Source organism: Melospiza melodia, chromosome 11 (genome assembly GCF_035770615.1).
Source record: "Melospiza melodia melodia isolate bMelMel2 chromosome 11, bMelMel2.pri, whole genome shotgun sequence".
NCBI classification, from domain to species: Eukaryota; Metazoa; Chordata; class Aves; order Passeriformes; family Passerellidae; genus Melospiza; species Melospiza melodia.
This window is the reverse complement of record NC_086204.1, coordinates 16,994,695-17,012,758: the sequence shown is the minus strand read 5'-3', so window position 1 is coordinate 17,012,758 and position 18,064 is coordinate 16,994,695. Positions and strand designations below refer to the sequence as shown.

The 18,064-nt window shown below is 37.8% G+C and overlaps 1 protein-coding gene across 3 annotated transcripts in view; it reads left to right on the top strand.

Moving 5' to 3' along the window:
- HS2ST1 (heparan sulfate 2-O-sulfotransferase 1) overlaps window positions 1-18,064 on the top strand; it is a 74,306-nt gene that overhangs the window by 35,324 nt on the left and 20,918 nt on the right. Inside the window, exon 1 of one of the 3 annotated variants that reach the window (XM_063165762.1) lies at window positions 10,803-10,897. The exons of the other annotated variants lie outside the window; for them this stretch is intronic. Coding sequence (XP_063021832.1) covers window positions 10,858-10,897 — 40 coding nt within the window. The 5' untranslated portion in view covers window positions 10,803-10,857. Of the gene's footprint in view, window positions 1-10,802; window positions 10,898-18,064 lie in introns of those variants that run through there. 3 annotated transcript variants of the gene reach the window in all.

Here is an 18,064-nt window from a genome sequence, read left to right as displayed (position 1 = left end):
TGAGGCTAATGCTGCTGACATTTTCCTTTGGAATTTTGGCATGACTTTCACCAGACAAGGACTTCTTTCAGGGAAATACAGCTTCTTCTTTTAAAAAGCAAAATAAATTTACTGTTAAGGAGAATGTTCATCTCTTACAGTCTTATACTTCCTAATTTAAAACACCCACAAAAGTCATTATATAATTAGTACTTGTATTGGAGGGGAGGAGAAGCACATATCTTGAATGGATCTGCCAGAGTGTCTTTCAGCTACTTTATTAAATCACAACTGATGAAGAGCAATAAACATCACATGGTGCCAGACCTTGCAGAGCTTGCACGTCTCATGGGGCCCTCAGAAAAATACATCAAAGTGCATGAATTTGGTATGTGTACAGTCACACCTTTGTATTTGAGGTAGTCTGCTACTCCATTTTCCACATGGAAACCATGTTGGTGGAATTAAAATATGAGGATGAATTCTCTCATGGTTGAGATAAGTGGATAATGTCTAATTGCAGCGTAGGATGGCATCTCTGATATCTTGGGCGTTTCTCTTAGAGAAGATGTCTAGGTAAGGTAAGTGTAATAATTGCAATTTAAAATTTTGTTGAATGAATTTGTGCTTAGTGGAGTACCCTTCATGAACAGATATGCAGCAGTCTTTGTGTATCTCTATACAGGTACTGGCAGCATGGTCCCATGCTGATATACTCAAAATCAGCTATTACTTTTTTTCTCAAGGGGCCAAATTACAGCAGTTAAGTTTAACTAAACACAATTCTCTTAAACTGTAATTAGTTTGGAAAGTGCCATTTCTTGTCAGACCTGATACTGCAGGGAATGGATACTTGCTCACCTGGTTTTTTACCCCCAACTATATAATTTTGTGTAATTTGATACACACCAGAGAAATGAGTAGGGAAAGGTAAACTTTTAACTGCTGATTCTTATTTTCTTGATAGTTGTATGTCTGTTGTCATTCTCAAAGGACACTGGTGATTAAACAGATTTTGATAGGTATTGTACTTAATGCAATAATGTAATTGAATTATCTACCCAGAGTAGATAATTCATTGCTGTCTTGACCTTCTGCCATATGCAAGATTCAAACTTAACACAGGTTTAGTGCAGCTACCTCAGTGTCAGGTGCCCAAACAGGTAATTTAAGGCATATTAGACAACTGCATTAGTATCAGAGTAGGGCATAAGGTGATGCTGCAGCAAAATAAATCCTATCTAGCCATTTGACAAAACATTCTGGTGAAGAAGTAGAAAATAAAATGTGTATGTTCTGGTGTGCAGCTGAAGTCTTTCTTCTGAGAAACAAACTTGAGTAAGATTTCAGGACACCCTTCTTGAAATATCAGCTGCTCTTTTGTGTCAGTGAGGGCTACAGAGAGCTGTTACTGATACTATGAATGAGGTCTGAGGCAAGGATTTATGCAGTCTGGCTTTAAATTCTGGCTGGGGGCTGTGTGTGTGCATGCATGGGCAAGTGGCTTCTTTGTTCTATGCTTCCTTGTTTATAAAATGGAAAAATTAGTTTTTCTGTCTCAAGAGAGTTTAGGAGTTTAAATCCACAAATTGTGGAGGCATGCAGGTCTCATGGTAGATGTGGTCATTGTGGTCACTCCAGAAATTTCAAAGATACAAGAAAGCACCATCATGGACTAAAACAATGTAGATGGTCACATTACAATTGTTATATTAAGGACCAGTGTATACTAGTTAGAGACTTTTCAGAAATATTTCCTTCTTTTTCTTTACTTTTAAAAATCTTTCATACTTCCTTTTATGAGTGCTCCAGCTTAGAATCCAAAAGCTGTAGGTAAATGCAATGACACTTTCTTGGTATCAGCAATGTTACTCTTTCTCACTAGTTCTATGAAAAAGTCTCTGTTCAATAGTACAAGCACTCTTCTTGCTAGGAGTTCAGGCTTTGAGAACAATATTCATTTAGTAAATAGTTGCACTAATTTCTCAGTTTGGTAAGTAAAATGTGGTGTAATTCACAGAAGTGAAAGAGAAGAAACAAGACCAGATTCCAGGGCATTTAAAGCAGCTCTCTTGCAACATTCCAGCCCTTTGTGGTATTCCAAAAGGGGAAAAAAGAATCACTGTAGACTTGGAAAGATGTTTTTAGTAACACAGTTGGGTGCCACAACATAAGGAAGATGATGTTAGAAAGAGGCCAGAGGAAGACTATGAAGATGGTGAAAGGCTCATCAAGCCTTTTGAGCTATCAGAAACTCAGATTTGTTTTGCAGAGAGTAAAGTTCTAACCAAGTACATTCCCTCTGATTATTCCCCCAGTTGTGGAGTCTGGGAGGTGGCTGGAGGAAGGAGAAGGGAAGGAACCACTGCTTTATGTTGGCCAAACATGAAAACTTGGTGCCATCCTCATGGAGCTGCTTTAAAAAGTATTTGTGTAGATTCCTTTGATGTGGTAAATGGCTCCTCTGATCACATCTGTGAAGATTTTTACAAGAACCGACTTCAAACAAGAACCTGTACTTATTTTTCTGTTACTTTGAAATACCTGTTCTGCAACTGGCATTCTCTTCTTTTAATGCTTATTTAAAGCTATGAAAAAGCACGTTGTCTATTTAATCTTTATAAGCATATTCACTAATTTTGATTTCTGTTTCCAGTGCAGATTAAACATTGGATAAACTCTAGCAGTAGTAGTTGTTCTGTTTATTGTGTCAAAATGTAAATATGCAGGAGTTTTTATTAGAATGCTTTACAAACTTTTGACTAAGTTAATAGTCGTAGTAGGGAACAGCCAAAAAGTTCTATCTTATCAAGTATGCTGTTTCACAAAATACAAATCAGCCATCACTAGTCATGAAACTTTACATAGCAGTGTATTAAAGTTACACATTTAAAAACACTCAAAATGTGAGTGTTCCCATCATTTCATCCTGCATTAAGCTTCAGATCTGTGTGTATTTATTGTCATAGAAATTTGTGTTAATGTAGTGCCTGACTCCTAATGAATAATTTGCAAAAGAGGTGGACTGACAGTTTCTCAGCATATTGTGTTTGCATCTTAATGAACATTTTCTGCTTGGTCATGATAAAAATAGGAATACATTTACATAATGTTAATCAAGTACTTGTTCTTAACATTTGGAAAAGGGCAGGTCTTAAATTTAATTTTTACTGTGTGCACGTCTAACACAAATTTAACAACTAGTTTAAATACAAGCTGCTGTCATGGTGAAAACTGATGTTAACTATCTCTACTACAAGTTCTATATTAAATGTTCTTTTACAATATTTTATAGATTGATATTTTATAACTCATTCCTATTGCTAGCTCTCTAGACATAGATCTTATCTGAACTTTCCCTAATCTTCCTCAACTTTTTAATTCAGAGGATCACTTTCCATTTTTAGCTGTTCATGGAGTCATAATTCTATTCTGCTGGTTTGGTACCACTTTTTCTTTGGAACCAAAAAGTAACAGGTGCTTATAAAGATCATTGAAGTTTTTTGACTTGCATCCTAAAGGAAGCAGGTCTTTTTGTTTGTTTTGTTTTGTTTCCTCTCTTTGTTGTTAAAACATTGACTAGAAACCTAGTCAGCTTAAAGCTGAAGAGAAACAGAGAAATACATATAGAGGTAGAAATAGTTATTTTTAGACAAGGTGATGCCGGATCTTATTTGTTTGCTGCCTCTGTTCTTAATAATGGTACTTTGTATTAAAAATTATGGAAGGAGGCCTAAGAAAATAATTTGTGATGCTCTGAATTAAAAAGAAAATACCAGTCATGGACAACCTGTATGGGCTATGTAATTTTCATGGGTTTTTTTCATGGTTTTTTTTTTTACAGTGGGTTTGTTTTTTTGTCTTTTGGTTGGGTTTTTCCTCTTTGTATTCCAAGAGTGTTGTGTATTTCTTGGTTTTATTAATTGACTGCCCAAAAGTTTGCATTCACCTTTCTGGAATCAGGAGGAGATCATGTGGTAAGAGAAATGTGTGTTGGCTCCCATGGAATGTTTTGGCCACAGGATGATGTGGCAGAGCACAGGGAAGTAGAATGGAAAAGTGAGAAAGATGAGACCATAGGAAAATGAGGTAAGACAGAAAAAAGCCCCCAAAGGATCACTTTCCTGTTTCTGTGGCAGTGTCCTTTATCCCTTTGCACTGACCGTGCCCATAATGGCACTGCTGGGCCTGCTGTGAAACTCAGTGCCATTCCTGTGGGCTCAGTTAGTGCAGTACTCAGTTAACTCTCCCAGTTCAATTGCCATCAAATTCATATGCAGACTCCGTGAAAAAATTCTGTCCCTGAACTTGGTTCACACAGGTAGAAACCAGTTTTTTGAGATAAGCCATCTGTTATTAGTGTTAAAACACAGACCATTGGATTGCACCCTTAATTCTGCAGTAATCTTGGAAAATTCATTTTCTTTTGGATAAATAGTATGTCTGTGTGTACAGCCTGTAGGACAACAGCAGGGGAAAAAAGGAATTGATACCGGTAATAGCAAAATAATGATAACTTGCTTTCACTTTGTAATATTCATCTATATATAGTGACTTTATTCCTGTGAATTGTTTGATTAAAGCACATGAATTTACTGAGAAAATTTTTCATTCAACTGCCTTTATGCAAAACAAGTAGTGATCTGACTTGTGCCATCCTAGCCTTTTCTTCTCGATGACTATGACATTTCCACAGCATCAGAGAATTTAGACAAAATGCCTTTCTCCTAGAATTTCTAACACTTCTTTCCAGACGAAGCAAAAATAGTAAGAGGATCAAACTGAGAATCAGTCTTTGTCCCTAGAAGGTGAAATCTGCTATATTTCAATATGGCCTTGAAAATGTGCATCAGTCCTTGGTTTCCTTCAGTTCTTTGCTGTGTCTCCATTGAAAACTGTCACCTGTTTGTGGTTTACCATACTGGCTTAAACCACTGATGGAGATGGGTTTGTGACAGGAGGCTAAGATGGGAGCTGGGGCTGAGGAGGAGCAGACACATGGCCCATTCCTCATTCCTGTTAAGATGGTACTTCCCAGGCTCTGCTGTGTGCCTGCCTGAGCTCTTCTGTAAAGTAATTGAGAGGCCAAAGGAGTTGACACATATTGCGCTGGCATCTGGAATTTTAGGAAAGCTAAACAAAAGCAGGAGATATCTGTTATCACCTCTACCATAAATACTTTCAAGGAAGCACTCTGGTGGTAAAGCACAAGTTTAATGGCCAGCTTCATAAAGATTATTACTGGGTTTGATTTTACAGAGAGTTTTACTGGTGTACAAAGTGTACATATTAGCTGAAGTTATATAATGAGAATGTGATGGTGTGCTTTGTTTTGAGAAGGATCAGCAATGTTTTAATTGTCCAGATCCTTTCTGAAAGGACACGAATTCACTTTTGGGAACCTTTGCATTCATTCAGCATTGCAAGCTGATTTATAACAGTTGTTCCAAAATACATATTGACAGTGGGCTCTTCTTGTGAGAGACAGAAGAGTGATTGTTTTCACTTTGAAATCAGAATTCTAGTGTCTTGAACATGTTCTTTCAGATATACACGAGCATATTTAATTTTTTTTACTGACAAATTTTTTCCACTCTAAGTTCTGATTTCAATGCTATAAGATATTCTGCTGGGTCTCTGCACTTCAAGGATGGAGAAATTGATCCCTTAGTGTAAGTTTCATTTGCATAAGTATGCTATATCTATGTTGCATAATTATAGACCACCACTACGAGCAGCAGATTATTACATGTCTGGAACTTAAAAAAATATTTTAATTTGACATTTTTGTATTTTTTGTCAGTCAAGGGTTGGTTTCATTTTACAGAATAGTTGAATAGGGAAATGATGATTGAAGTAGAAGCTGTTTCAAGTGCCTAATCTGTATATTAGTCATCTGCATGTTGCTATATCAATGTTTTATTCTGTAAAAGAGTTTTTCATTCTCTTTTTTATTTTTTCTGTAGCAAAATATAGGTATAAAAATTCATATGACTAACTTGGATTGAGAGATAAATCTTTAAAAATACACCATAGAGCACAAAACAAACACAACTGAAACAAACCCAAATAGTTTCATTTGCCACAGCCTAGTGATTATCTAGACTTTGACATATATGAGAGCTTAAGAAGAAATACTTCCAAGTGATTTCTGTTTGTCTAGTGTTGACAGCTTTTTAAGGGTGAAAGTGAGGTTTTTTTCAGGAAGTGTATATGGATTACCAGAGGTAAGTACCTTTGTAACATAGTTGTGGTTCTAGAGAAGAGGGCTGGAGTTTCTAGTGCCGTTTAATTCCTTACCACCGCCCTGTGGTGTCTGCAGGAGGCAGCTGGAAGTGGAAAGGTCAGGCTCGAGGGAGGGCTGTGCCAGCACTGGGTCAGCCTGGTGGACCAAGCCCCTCTCCACAGCTGGTGCCTCCTTCTCCTGCTCCTCTGAGCTGCAGGTTTGTGGTTTGGTGCTGAAGGGCAGCGCTGGTGAGCCCAAGATGTGGCTCCCAGCAAGGGAAGAGAGAGGCCAGCACGGAGCCCAGCGGATCCACGAGAGGCCCGAGCTGCAGCTGCTGGAGCCACAGCTGGAACACCAAATGTTCCAGTCCTGCTCCACAAAGTCAGGCTGGGAGAGGCCTCAGCTGATTGTTCAAAGCCCTGTCCGGTCCCACCAGGTTCTGCCTTGTCCCTGTTTTCCCACTGGTCTGGGGGAAGCTAAACCTTTGTTTTCCCATATACCACAGGGTCAGTCACCATCTTGCCTTTGGGAAACCACACTGGGTGCTGTCTTCAGGAAGCTTTTTTGGTTGTTCTGTGGTGAATCCCCTTTTGGGGTAAAACACTCTTTTTTACACTTTTATTAATATTGTTGTGATTTTATTGTTATTGTGATTTTTCAGTAAGTTGTGATTGCATCTTATAATCTCTCCCAGTGTTTCCTTCACTATCAGAAGGAGGCAGGGGATGGCTTGAAGGGGTTTAATTTTCCTGCTGGGTTTTAAAGCAGAATAAACTTTAACAAAGTTGAGGTAGCAAATTTTGGCTAAGGGATAGAATTTGTAAAATGTAAATTAGAAAAAACTCTTAACTGAAATAAAAAAATATTTTTTGTTAATTTTCTATAGGTGTGATCGATCTGGGGGAGCTGTCTTTCAACTGCTATTGGCTTAATCTGGAGACTGTTTCTGCATGAATTGATAAATGTGGATTTTCTTAGATCAGAATAATAGTGTTTCTATTCCTAAGTATTTGGCTTTATTCCTGTTACTTTATTTGTAGCTGTTAATGGAAACTAGGCAACAGCAGCTTGTATGTGGGCATCTTAACATTTGGGTGTGTTTAAGACAGAGGAGTGGGATCTTCAGAGGGTTTAGGAAGTACTGGGGAGATTTGACACTGGAAACTGAACAGCTGCAGGCTTGGTGCTTGAAATGACACCAGTGAGAGGCGACAAGGTGTGTTTGAGAAGACACTGATAGCTGTGAACAGAATGCAAGTGGGGCTGTCATAGCTGGAAACTACAACTGTTAACTTCATTATGAAGTACTTGGCATAATCATGTACTGATCAGCAGGTTTTGGTGTTGATGGCAGGGAGTTACTTTGGTGGGGTTTTTTTATTTGGGAATTGTTTTAGGGTGTACTAGAATTGAGTACTAGGTCCTTTTTCCTCTACAAGAAGTGCTCTGTTTTCCCAGTGGCAGAGCTTTGAGAAGAAAGGAATTGGATGATATATTCTACCCCTTTAGTTCACAGGTCTGCAATCAAAAAACTTGTTTACTGTTGTTTGTGGCTGCCAGCACAAATACCAAGTGTATTGGAAGATCCTCTGGTTCCTCACTTGAATGTATTGCTGCATCCTAGTAAACCTTCTCTGAGCAGACCAGCGGTCCTGTATTCTTGGTTCCTATTCACTCTCTAATAAATGGACAAAGAAATAGCTTGAGTAATTTTATAATAATAGTTATGTTCTGTAGAGCAGAAGTTTGTGCTTGGAGGGAATTTAGGGGGAGCTGAAGTGATATCCCCAGTGTTCTCAGCCTGTTCACAAGCCTTTTGTATGTCATGTTATATTACGTCTGAGCTGGAAGATACTAAAACAAAATCCATTAGGACAAGACCTAACATTATCTCAACTGCCTTACATATAAAAAGATAGATGAAGACTCTCATTCTTCTGATAGAGAAAGCCACATGTCCATTCCCCTCAAGTTCCTGCGGCTTTATAAACAAATATTTATGTTTATTCTTTGATAAAGCAGCTATAGAAAAAAGGCTGAGGCAGTAGATTGCATAAGCCTAATGGTTGGAAGATGGGATCCTCAGGCTGCTCACTGCTGTCTGGCCTCAGAGTGTTCCCAGTCAAGTCTATTAAAAGCTACCTAAAAAAAACTTTTAAAAGCTTTTGAAACTGCGGGATTTTCTGTTTGTTTGTTTGGAAGAAGAACTACTTCTTTACCTCCAGTGCATCTGGTTAACTATGAAGAGTGCCTGGTGTTCTTTCATTGTAGTATATAGGGGTATATTTTTCTACTCCTTAAGATGGTTTCCCACCTTTTTTAGTGGTTTTTTTTTGTGGCTATTTTTATTTTAACTTCACTTGCTAGAGCTGTGGTTGTGTCTTAATGGTGGTATTCAGTAAACCTTCAGACTCCTTCTCTTCAGTTTGGGTTAACAGACAAGTTCTTACTCAGCTGCATAATGTAAAATAAAAGGAGAACATTGTTAATTATGAATGACTAGGCTTATTAGCTATGTTCAGACAAATATTGCAGAATTCTGGTGCCCTTCCCAAGGGTAAGTTTGAGATAGCTGTGAGCTGCCAGGTTTACTTTGTGTAGACTATTCCCAGCTCTCAGTAAATAGTAACACAGACTTTTTGAACTTTTATGCAACTGTTGAATGTGAATTTATATACATATAAGAAATTCTGGATGCAGTGCACTCTTTAGTGGAGTGTGGAATAACACAACATGTTCTAATTGATAGTCAACTTACACATTATTTTTTCTTTCCAATTAGTTTCCTTCCTCCCCACGTTTAATGCAGTTTGACCTCACGAATTCACCAAATGAAATGGGGAATTAGGTATGTTGTCTTGGTTGTGCCTGAAGCCCTAACTGTTGTTAGCCTGGAGTAATTAATAGTAAGGCCCTCCATTGAAATCCTTTTGGAGATCATCAGTGATCTTGAAGGTTGGTTTGTCTCTAAGACTGTTGAAACAGAAGGAAGTGTTTCCTTTGCTTGTATTGTGTTTGTGCAGAAAGAAAATGAAATTAAAGAAGCTGAATGTGTAGAATAATAATATTACAAGCTTTCATTGGTAAATCCATGAAGAAAATAGCAAACTCAGTCTATGCGCAGACTAAAAATTTACACTGCTATTGACTTACCTGCAGAAGGAAACATTAATGTGGTACTTAAAGTATTCTGACGTTTTGTGAAATAATATTTTGGAGATTTTTTTAGTTTACAGGTGGCTGAAGTTATCAATTTTATCAGTTGTGAAATACAGCTCCCATGACCCAGATGACAGCTGTACCTTATCTCCCAAAGTCCCCATTCATCTTGGGTGGCATGTTCAGCAACAGATGATCTCTGTATTGTGTTTTAATAGCATTAATATTTACTTTTCTTTTTAAATCCTGGCAGTGAAGCAGAAGGTTCTGATTAAGTGTAATCCAAAACAATACTGTATTTCTAGATAGTCATATTGATTGCAACAGCTGACATTACTTTGCCCTTAAATGAAGGGAGCAGTTTATTTTCATAGTAGTTTGGTGTTCCATACATAAATCTTTGCAACTTGAGTTTCTTTCATACCTGAATATAAACACGTGATATAAATATAAACAATATAAACAATGTGTTTGCTAATCTAGCCAAGACAGTTCATTACAGCTTATAATGGGAAAGTTTAATACATTTTTGGCCTGTGATACAATAATCAGTTCTGACAAACCTGTGAAGCTCTGAAGCGCTTCAATGGCTTCGACTGATTTTCAGCCATTAGTAAGAATTCAAACCTGAGAAGTCCTAATTTTTAACTGTGACTGAAATGTGTGCTCTTTTATAGGTAGTTTATTGGTTTTGATCCTATGTTGTGTGCCTAAGGATAAAAACATAGGCATAAATAAGATTATCTGATTTGTAAGGAACATGAAAAGATATGGATTAAAATAGGTTGCTGTTTCATAGACATTACATGGTTGCCTCTGTTTTTTTCAGTGATTTGATGTTGGCTAATGGAAAATGTTAAGCATATTTCCTTCTTTTCTTTTTATATAAGTTTCTGACAGGAAATCTGTAGCTAAATATCAGTTTATGATTTCCATCTGTTCATGTATAATAGTGTCTTATAATGCAGTCCAGATTGCTGCCCAATGGAAATGTCCTATAGCAGGAGATAGGCTTTCAAGTGATTGTTGTACATACTAATTATTTTTGTAAATTAGTACTTCATATAATTTTGAAGACCCAGAACTCATTTTAAAGACAGCTTTCTTGATGCAAAAATATCCACTAATTAGCAAAGATAGTGCCTCATATTTCTAATGACAGTATTTTTTAAAAGAAAGGTTTGCATAGTTGTACTACTATGGTAAAATAAGAAAATAAAATACATCCTTAGATTCAGGTAGGCAACAGAAAGAGGAAAATTGTTTAAATGTTTTTAGTTGCAAATCTCTTTGATCTCTGCAGTGTGTTTCTCAGCTAGTGACAACTAGATTAGGGAGCATTTATTGTAACAGATACAGCTTTAATTCTGAGAACTCAGGTAGTTTAGACTAATTAATAAAACTGTTAAAACTCTAGCTTTTGAAAGATGCATGTCAGCATATGTTTTACAGTGAAGATTTCCACCTTCTCACCTGGGAGGAAGGACTTGGTAATGGGACCCACGTGTTCCTGCATGGCGAGAAAACAAGACAGTGAGTAAAAAAACCTTCCGTGTGTTGTTCATGCTCTTCATCACATTGGTCTTGATTTTTGCACAACATGACTAGATGACCTTTCAAGTCCCCTTCCAACCCAAATTATTTTGTGATAAATGGTGAATTGTTGTTGCTTTTAAACTTTGCAATCAAGTAACCTTAAAATACCTGTACTGCCTGAGAGTTTCCTGCTTTCACATGTAATGACAATCTGAATAATAAAGTTAACATGATGAATCATTTTAATATTTTTCAGTTTAGGCCTAATTTAGGGACAGCTGTATTGTGTGTTAAATGAGCCAGGATGCTGTCTGTCTGTGCAGCCCAATCTGGAAGTTCTTCTGAGCGGCAGAATGGTGCTCAGCCTAGTGAGGTTTAGCTTTGTAATAGCCTAAATAATTATTATCAAGAGCTCTCACTTCTTGAAAAAAGTGTGTTTCATGTCCATGGTGAATTTCCTTTCACCAAGACAGTTTGCTGCAGTTGTTTTAGTGGCATGAATGTGAATTTCTATGGGTTTTTGCAGCTCAGTTGTTATCAATTCAGAGCTGTTTTCAATGGGTAAGCTGATTTCCTGTGGTTTGCCTCGTGTGGCTGTGTGCTTTGCACAGGGTGACCCTTCACAGGGAGCTGGGGGTATTCCATCTCAAGTTCAGAAGCTGGAACCGTCACGTTCGTAGTCATGCGGGAGTGGGTCTCTATCATTTTGGAAAATGAAAGCTAATGGCTTCAGCTGCTTTTTTGATGAATATACTGGGTGAGTTTGTATCTGGGCTGAAAGCAGGGATTGTTCTCAGCGCTTGTCTGCACAGCAGATGTGCAGAGACAGCCAGTCTGGGTCCCGGCTCGGCCCGCGCCGCGGAGCCTGTGTCAGTGACCGGCGCGGGCCCAGCGCAGCCCCCGCTGCTGGCAGGAGATTCTCTGGCTCTGTGGCACGCTCAGCTTCCCTCCTGGGGAGGAGCAGCGAGAAACTCCTCTGCTTCCCAGGGGCTGAGAGACAGGATTTAAAAACAAACCTCACAATACCTAAACCGACTCTTTTTTCCCCCTCTGAGCAGCTGGAAGGCGCAAGAGCAGAACAGAGCTGTGGCAGCTCTGTGCTTTTTCGTTCGACAGGAAATGTTGTATTTTGAAATAAAACTTACTCTGTCCAATTGTAAATACAGTTTTTAGAAGTCAATATATTACAGAAATTGTACCTCAGAGAATAACAGGTTAAAATAGTTCATGGTGCGTACAAAATTACTGAAGTTCCCAGATACTTTTTAAGTACCACGTATAAAGTCAAGTGAAATTTCTGCTACCTGTTGTAGTTGCAGTCTTGTGGCATTGACTACAGAGAGGGGCCTTCTCCACAGCCTCTGGAATAAATGGCTGCTACTTTAACCAAATTACCATTGGGATAATATGTTCACATTTGGGAGCACAGAGGGGAGGCCACTTGGACAGAATAAACTCTTTTAAATTTGATATAGTTTTGCTGAAAAAATCACTATACATTTGTGCTGTGGTTCACCCTGGATCTTGCTTAAGAGTTCTCTTCTCAGTTGGTCATAGGCTAGTAGTGTACAGAGATGTGAAGTCCTGATCTACAACAATTTATATACAGAATTTCCCTTTGATGAAAAGTGACCCATTTTCTCATTGGATAGTGTGATGTATGAAACGTTAGTGAGAATTTTTACCCTGAGTCAATTTTAACCCTGCATATTGATGTCAGCCCAAGATATCCTTGCCTTCCTGAGAAGAAGATAAGTTGGTATGAACTAGGTGTCAGAAGAGGTGTGAAAATATTTTGAGGTGGCTGTTTGGAAACTAAGTTACTTTAATCTAGGAATGTGGAAGTAATAAGATTTCAGAAATTATTTTAATATGCACTAGGGAAGTTAGTGTTTACAACTTACATACAGCCATAGTGTTTCTGCCTTTTTAAAGATAAACTGTGAGTTGTAACAGAAGATAAAAATGATGAAGTAGATATAGAACAGTAACTGAGGAGTTGAAGGATGAGAGTATGCACATTTTCAGTGTTCACTCATCATGGAGCTTCCTTTGCACCACGTCATACTATAGAGGACTATTGCCTCTTGACTTTCCCTCCATCTTTTCTGCCTAAGTTTGTGTATGAATTGTTCCTACCATAATATGATGTCACATGGATAGTTCCCTCTTTAACCACTGCAATTAAATTTGCTGAGTATCAGGAGTCAAAGTTAAATTTATTTTATTTCCATTTATTTATTTTTAAAATTTATTTTATTTTATTCTTTATCTAACAATGTTGCCAGAGAGTCTGTATCATGACAAAGAAGTCCTTTTCAAGTTTCCCTCTGCTCACTCAGTCTGAAGAGTGAGTTCACTATGTAACATGTATCTAGTTGGTGATAGATACATGTGATGTGTCATCAGAGTTCACCAGTGGTATTCTTTGCTTTGAAGTATCTCAGATAAATAATGCATTTCTTATAAAAAACTGTATCAGTCAGTATATCCTCCCACAGAAGTTTATAGTAGTGCTTTTGTAGGCCCTGCCCCTAGTAATGGCTCGGATTAAAATAGCTTCCTGATTTAAAATTCTGAAGTAGTAACTTTCATTTCATATAGCAGAAGGGAAGACTAGTGTGTTTTTTCATACATGCTTTATTAGAATTACCAACAAATATTTATATACATCTTTACATGGTTGCAGCTTGTTAACATAAAAATGAACTTGTGAACCTTACTATTCATATATGCAAAAGTAGTAATTGAGGCTTATGGAATTTGAGGGTGGAGACTTAATGCAACAGCAAGGGAAATTTAAACAGTATATACAGAAACCATTGATGGTCACTGGAGACTTAAACCAAAAGCACCTCAGGAGAATTTGTGTTCATTAATGGATATGTGAAGAACAGAGAGGAAATGTTTTAGATTAATTTGGTAGTTTTCATACTGGCATAGAAAGAAGTGTTATGACTGTACAGCTTCTCTGGGGAAAGCTGAGTTCAGACCAGTAGCTGCACCTCTGATGAGGGCACAGACTTCTCAAAGTCACAGTGTCTTTGGGAGCTCGGGCAGTGATGTTTCCAAAAACCATTGCTTTAAAACAGAGTTTTAGCATTGCTATTCATAGCTGTGCTGACTGTGTAATATTTCTTTAAAACCAAATTAAAGCATCATCAGTGCCTCGGTATTGACAGTTCAGAACACTTCCGCTCTCAATGGCAGCAAAAGCATTATTGCCTTCTAGAGCTCTGCAGGCTTCAGCCTTATTAGAAATGGGTTAATGCTAGATTTTAGCCTATTGACTATTGTTGGAAGCAGATTACTTTGCTTGTATAAAATAAAATCTGACCACTGAAAGTCTTAATGTCTGCAAAAGATAATCTGACCAAATATGTGGGTGTTCCTAGTGTTTGGTTTGGAGCGCTTTGGTTTTTTCTCAGGACCAGTCAACTCTGCATACTGTGCAATTCTGACTGCTAACAAAGCAGTATGTAAAGCTAAATACACTTTCCCATCATAAAATGAGTATTTTAATGAATTTGAAACATCAAAAGAGAATCTTAATTCCTCTTTTTCTCTGGACTTATTGGGGGAATTCTTTTTGTCCTTTATTTCAGTGGCATTGCCTTACCCAGCATAATATTTGGCAGTTCTGACTTTTAGTAAGTTCAGTGATGGTATGTCTTCTGATAATGAATAATTGTGCTGTATTGTGGTTAGGAAGCATTGGTAGAGATTGATGAATACAAATCTGCTGTATCCCTCACTGTGTGGGACCGAAATACCGAGCAGGGGGCTGGAATTGTTTTTAGCGTTTTGCAACAGGTACCTGAGATGCAGTTGAAGGAATGGTTTGCCCTTTTCTTCTGGACAAATTTTCATCAAATAATCCTTGTTCAAAAAAAAAAGTTCTGGGAGAAGATCAGAATATTTCTCATGCGTGTAGGAAAAGAATTCCTTTTAATTAAAAAGCTTAATCCAATCTAAATCAGGATTAACACCAAGAGGCTTTCAATGAGCCAGCTGGCTCTCCTGCCAGAGGGAAGTTTTTTGTACAAAGCCACCTTACTGTACACATCACTAGCCTGGACTATTTCTGTTTTACCAAGCACAAGGAGCTCCATATCACACTGACATGAAATGAGGTCAAGCTCTTGCTTGTATAATTGTGATTTTACTAATCAATGTCTGCTACAAAGAGATTTATATTTGTGATGTCGATATGCAGGTATTTGAAATATGATTGCCACTGTTCCTTAGCATGGAGAAGATGATTCTGGAAGGTTTGCATTAGCTGCTAGTTGTGTCACAAATGTTCTATAATGCGTGGTTTCAAACTGGTATTGCGGATTTCATGTGGGCACCTCTCATGACAGTCCAGCTGAACCTCAGGGTGCACCAGGGGGGTGTGTGGTGAGAGGAGTTTGTAATGGTCCCTCTGTGCACTCCTTGGGTGCGCAGGGCCTCTGCTCCTTTCAGTCCTGTGAGAGTCAAAGGGGAAGGGCTCCCTTACAGCAAGTGATTATTTTATTCATAAAGGAACAAGGTTGATACTGCCTGTATTTCTATTCCTTGTTCTGCTGAGAATAGCTTGGACTAAAGTGAGGAGGGGAAGGATACAGCAAAAAGAGTTTTTCAGAGATAATTAAAACGTTTTAATTTCGTGTTTGTTGTAGTTCTAGCATTTAGTTAAAAATAGGGGGGCTTTTGTACTTTCATTTACTTAAAATGGCTTTGATGTTCCTGAAATGTAATTTTTAAGTGGTCTATATGTTGTTAGAGCTTATCTTTATTCATGCTTTATCTTTTTGATCTTGCAGATGAGGTCTTTAGACTGCAAACCTTAGACTGGAAAAAAAGATAAAGCAATATTTTTAATCTATGTTGATATTTTAGCTACATGAAGTAGAAAATATCTCGATTAACAATTCACATTTTTGAGGGAAAAATAAAACTTCTGATTTATGTACAAAGCACCCAGGGTATAGAATTAAATTGAAGATCTTAAGCTAAGACCAAGATAAATAGTTTCTATAAAGAAAACAAAAAATATAATCAAGAGCTTATCTAATCAGTATTTTTAAAATGTAATTAAAATTAATTCTGTAATGACTTAACAACCGTGGGGCTCATGCAGCACGCAGGCTCATTTCTGTTTTTTATAACTTCTTTCAAAACTTCTGTTTTACACAAGCTCCAATAACAACATTAAGGTTAGAAATCGTGTTTATCACTGTAAATGCTTAATCTATACATAGCCAGTGTCAATTTAGCAAATATCACGCTCTATCTGTTGGTGCTACACAGAGTTCTTGTAGGGTTATTCTTGGTACTCCAACTTGCTCAGATTCCTAGTAAAATCTTTAGCTCTTCTACCTTAAGCACGTCAGCTGCCGTTCTGATCAGAAGGCAGTGCTGTTTGCTGTCTTCCTTTTTTGGCTGTTAGAGCAGATGGCAATAGCTTGTTTTCCAGATTAGGTTAGTTTAGCCAAGATGTGTGAAGACAAGCAGGGGTATAAGTGCAATATGTTGCAAATAACAGTATGTCTTAGCAATTAGTTTTATTAAACCTGATGGGACTTACTAGAATACAGCATTGTTCTTACATATAGGCCTTTGAATGATTTTAACAGATAGTTTAGTGATTCTTTTTGCTTTTTTGCTAGTCAATACCCTTTTTAAAAAGTAAGTGATTGTATGGCGGCAGAAAGCTCGGGTAATAATATAAATAACAAATATATGTAGGTAAGCACCAGTCTCCAGGCTGCCTTACTAAATAGAGTCAGACACTCTATATTGATCTTGCTTCTTTTCACTATTTGAATTGGATTTTTCTTGAAGGAGTGACATGCATATTTGTATAGTGGAATGCTTGTGACAACTGCGTGTGTGTAAGAAACAGTTCCATTAACTTCTCTTGCTGACACTGGAGACCTGCATTAAGATACTAAGGCACTATAAATAAAGCAAACTCCACTTTTATATACTCAGCTGGTGTTTATTATTTAGAGAACAAATCCCTGGTTTGCAACTTATTTTTCTTTGCTCTTATCATAGTCACAGTGCTTCGTAGCAGATTACTGACAGTTTGGGTGTTCTGAAAAGTCACAAAGCTTTTCCTTGTGTGATTACATCCTTCTTTACAGCTGTTTACTTGTCCCAAGGAAACAAGAAATTGCAAGTGACTAGGAGAAAACAAAAATGAATGGTGACTGTTGTTTTGTTCTCATGCTAATTCATCAACTTGAAGTCAACACTTGGGTCAAGCAAAGCAGTTCAATCTGAAGTTGGAAAGCTTATGGAGCTGCTTGACATATGCTTATTTTCAGATATACCACATCATGGTGCATAACCATTTTGCTTCCATAGATCTTTACCTAACTTTATAGTTAGCATTATGTGCAGTATTCAGGAGTCATGGAAGTGGTGCTGTAGTTAGAGCTGAAGATGTGTTTTAAGTATGCACGTTCTGTTTTAAAGCATTTACAAACTTTTGAAATTTTCATGTTTGATGGAATTAAGTCTTTTATTTTTTTCTCTTTTATTGGATGCTGTTTTATCGAAATATTTGCTATAAGTAAATATATTATTTCTGAGAATAACCATGCTTGCTGGGATACCTAAACTTTGTGTGTATGTGGTGGGTGTGGAAAATGATTCCCAACATCACCTTCGCTAAGATTTATGATTCTGTTTTAAGCTGTTGTTTAGTTCTCATTCTTGGTCAGAGGAGAATGGAGTCCATAGTGAGTAGGTTTGCAGTCCTGCTTGGGTTCAGTGTTTAGGCCAGTCATGCATTTAACAAAGCTTTTGGGCATTGAGACAGCTTGAGAGCTGCTTGCCTAACTGGCCTGGGAGCAAGGTGGAAAGCAAGCTGACACACCAAGTCAGCTGGCTGCCCTGGTGCTGCCAGCTCCAGGAAGGCTGTTTGTTGGTTTAATGTGGTGTCCAGTAATGTAAATATACAGCAACAGTTTGCTCAGGGGCGGTGCTGTCCAAGCCAGCTGTCCAGTTCCTTCACTTCAAGCCAGTGTGGCTGAAGTTTGAATCCACATCTTTTTCTTCTGTTGGGCACCACTCAAAGGCTGCTGAGCTAAAATTTATTTTAAGACTTGAGTCTTTCCTTGTCTGGGTGGGCACTTTCACAATGAAGCATGTCAGGCACATAAGTCAGAT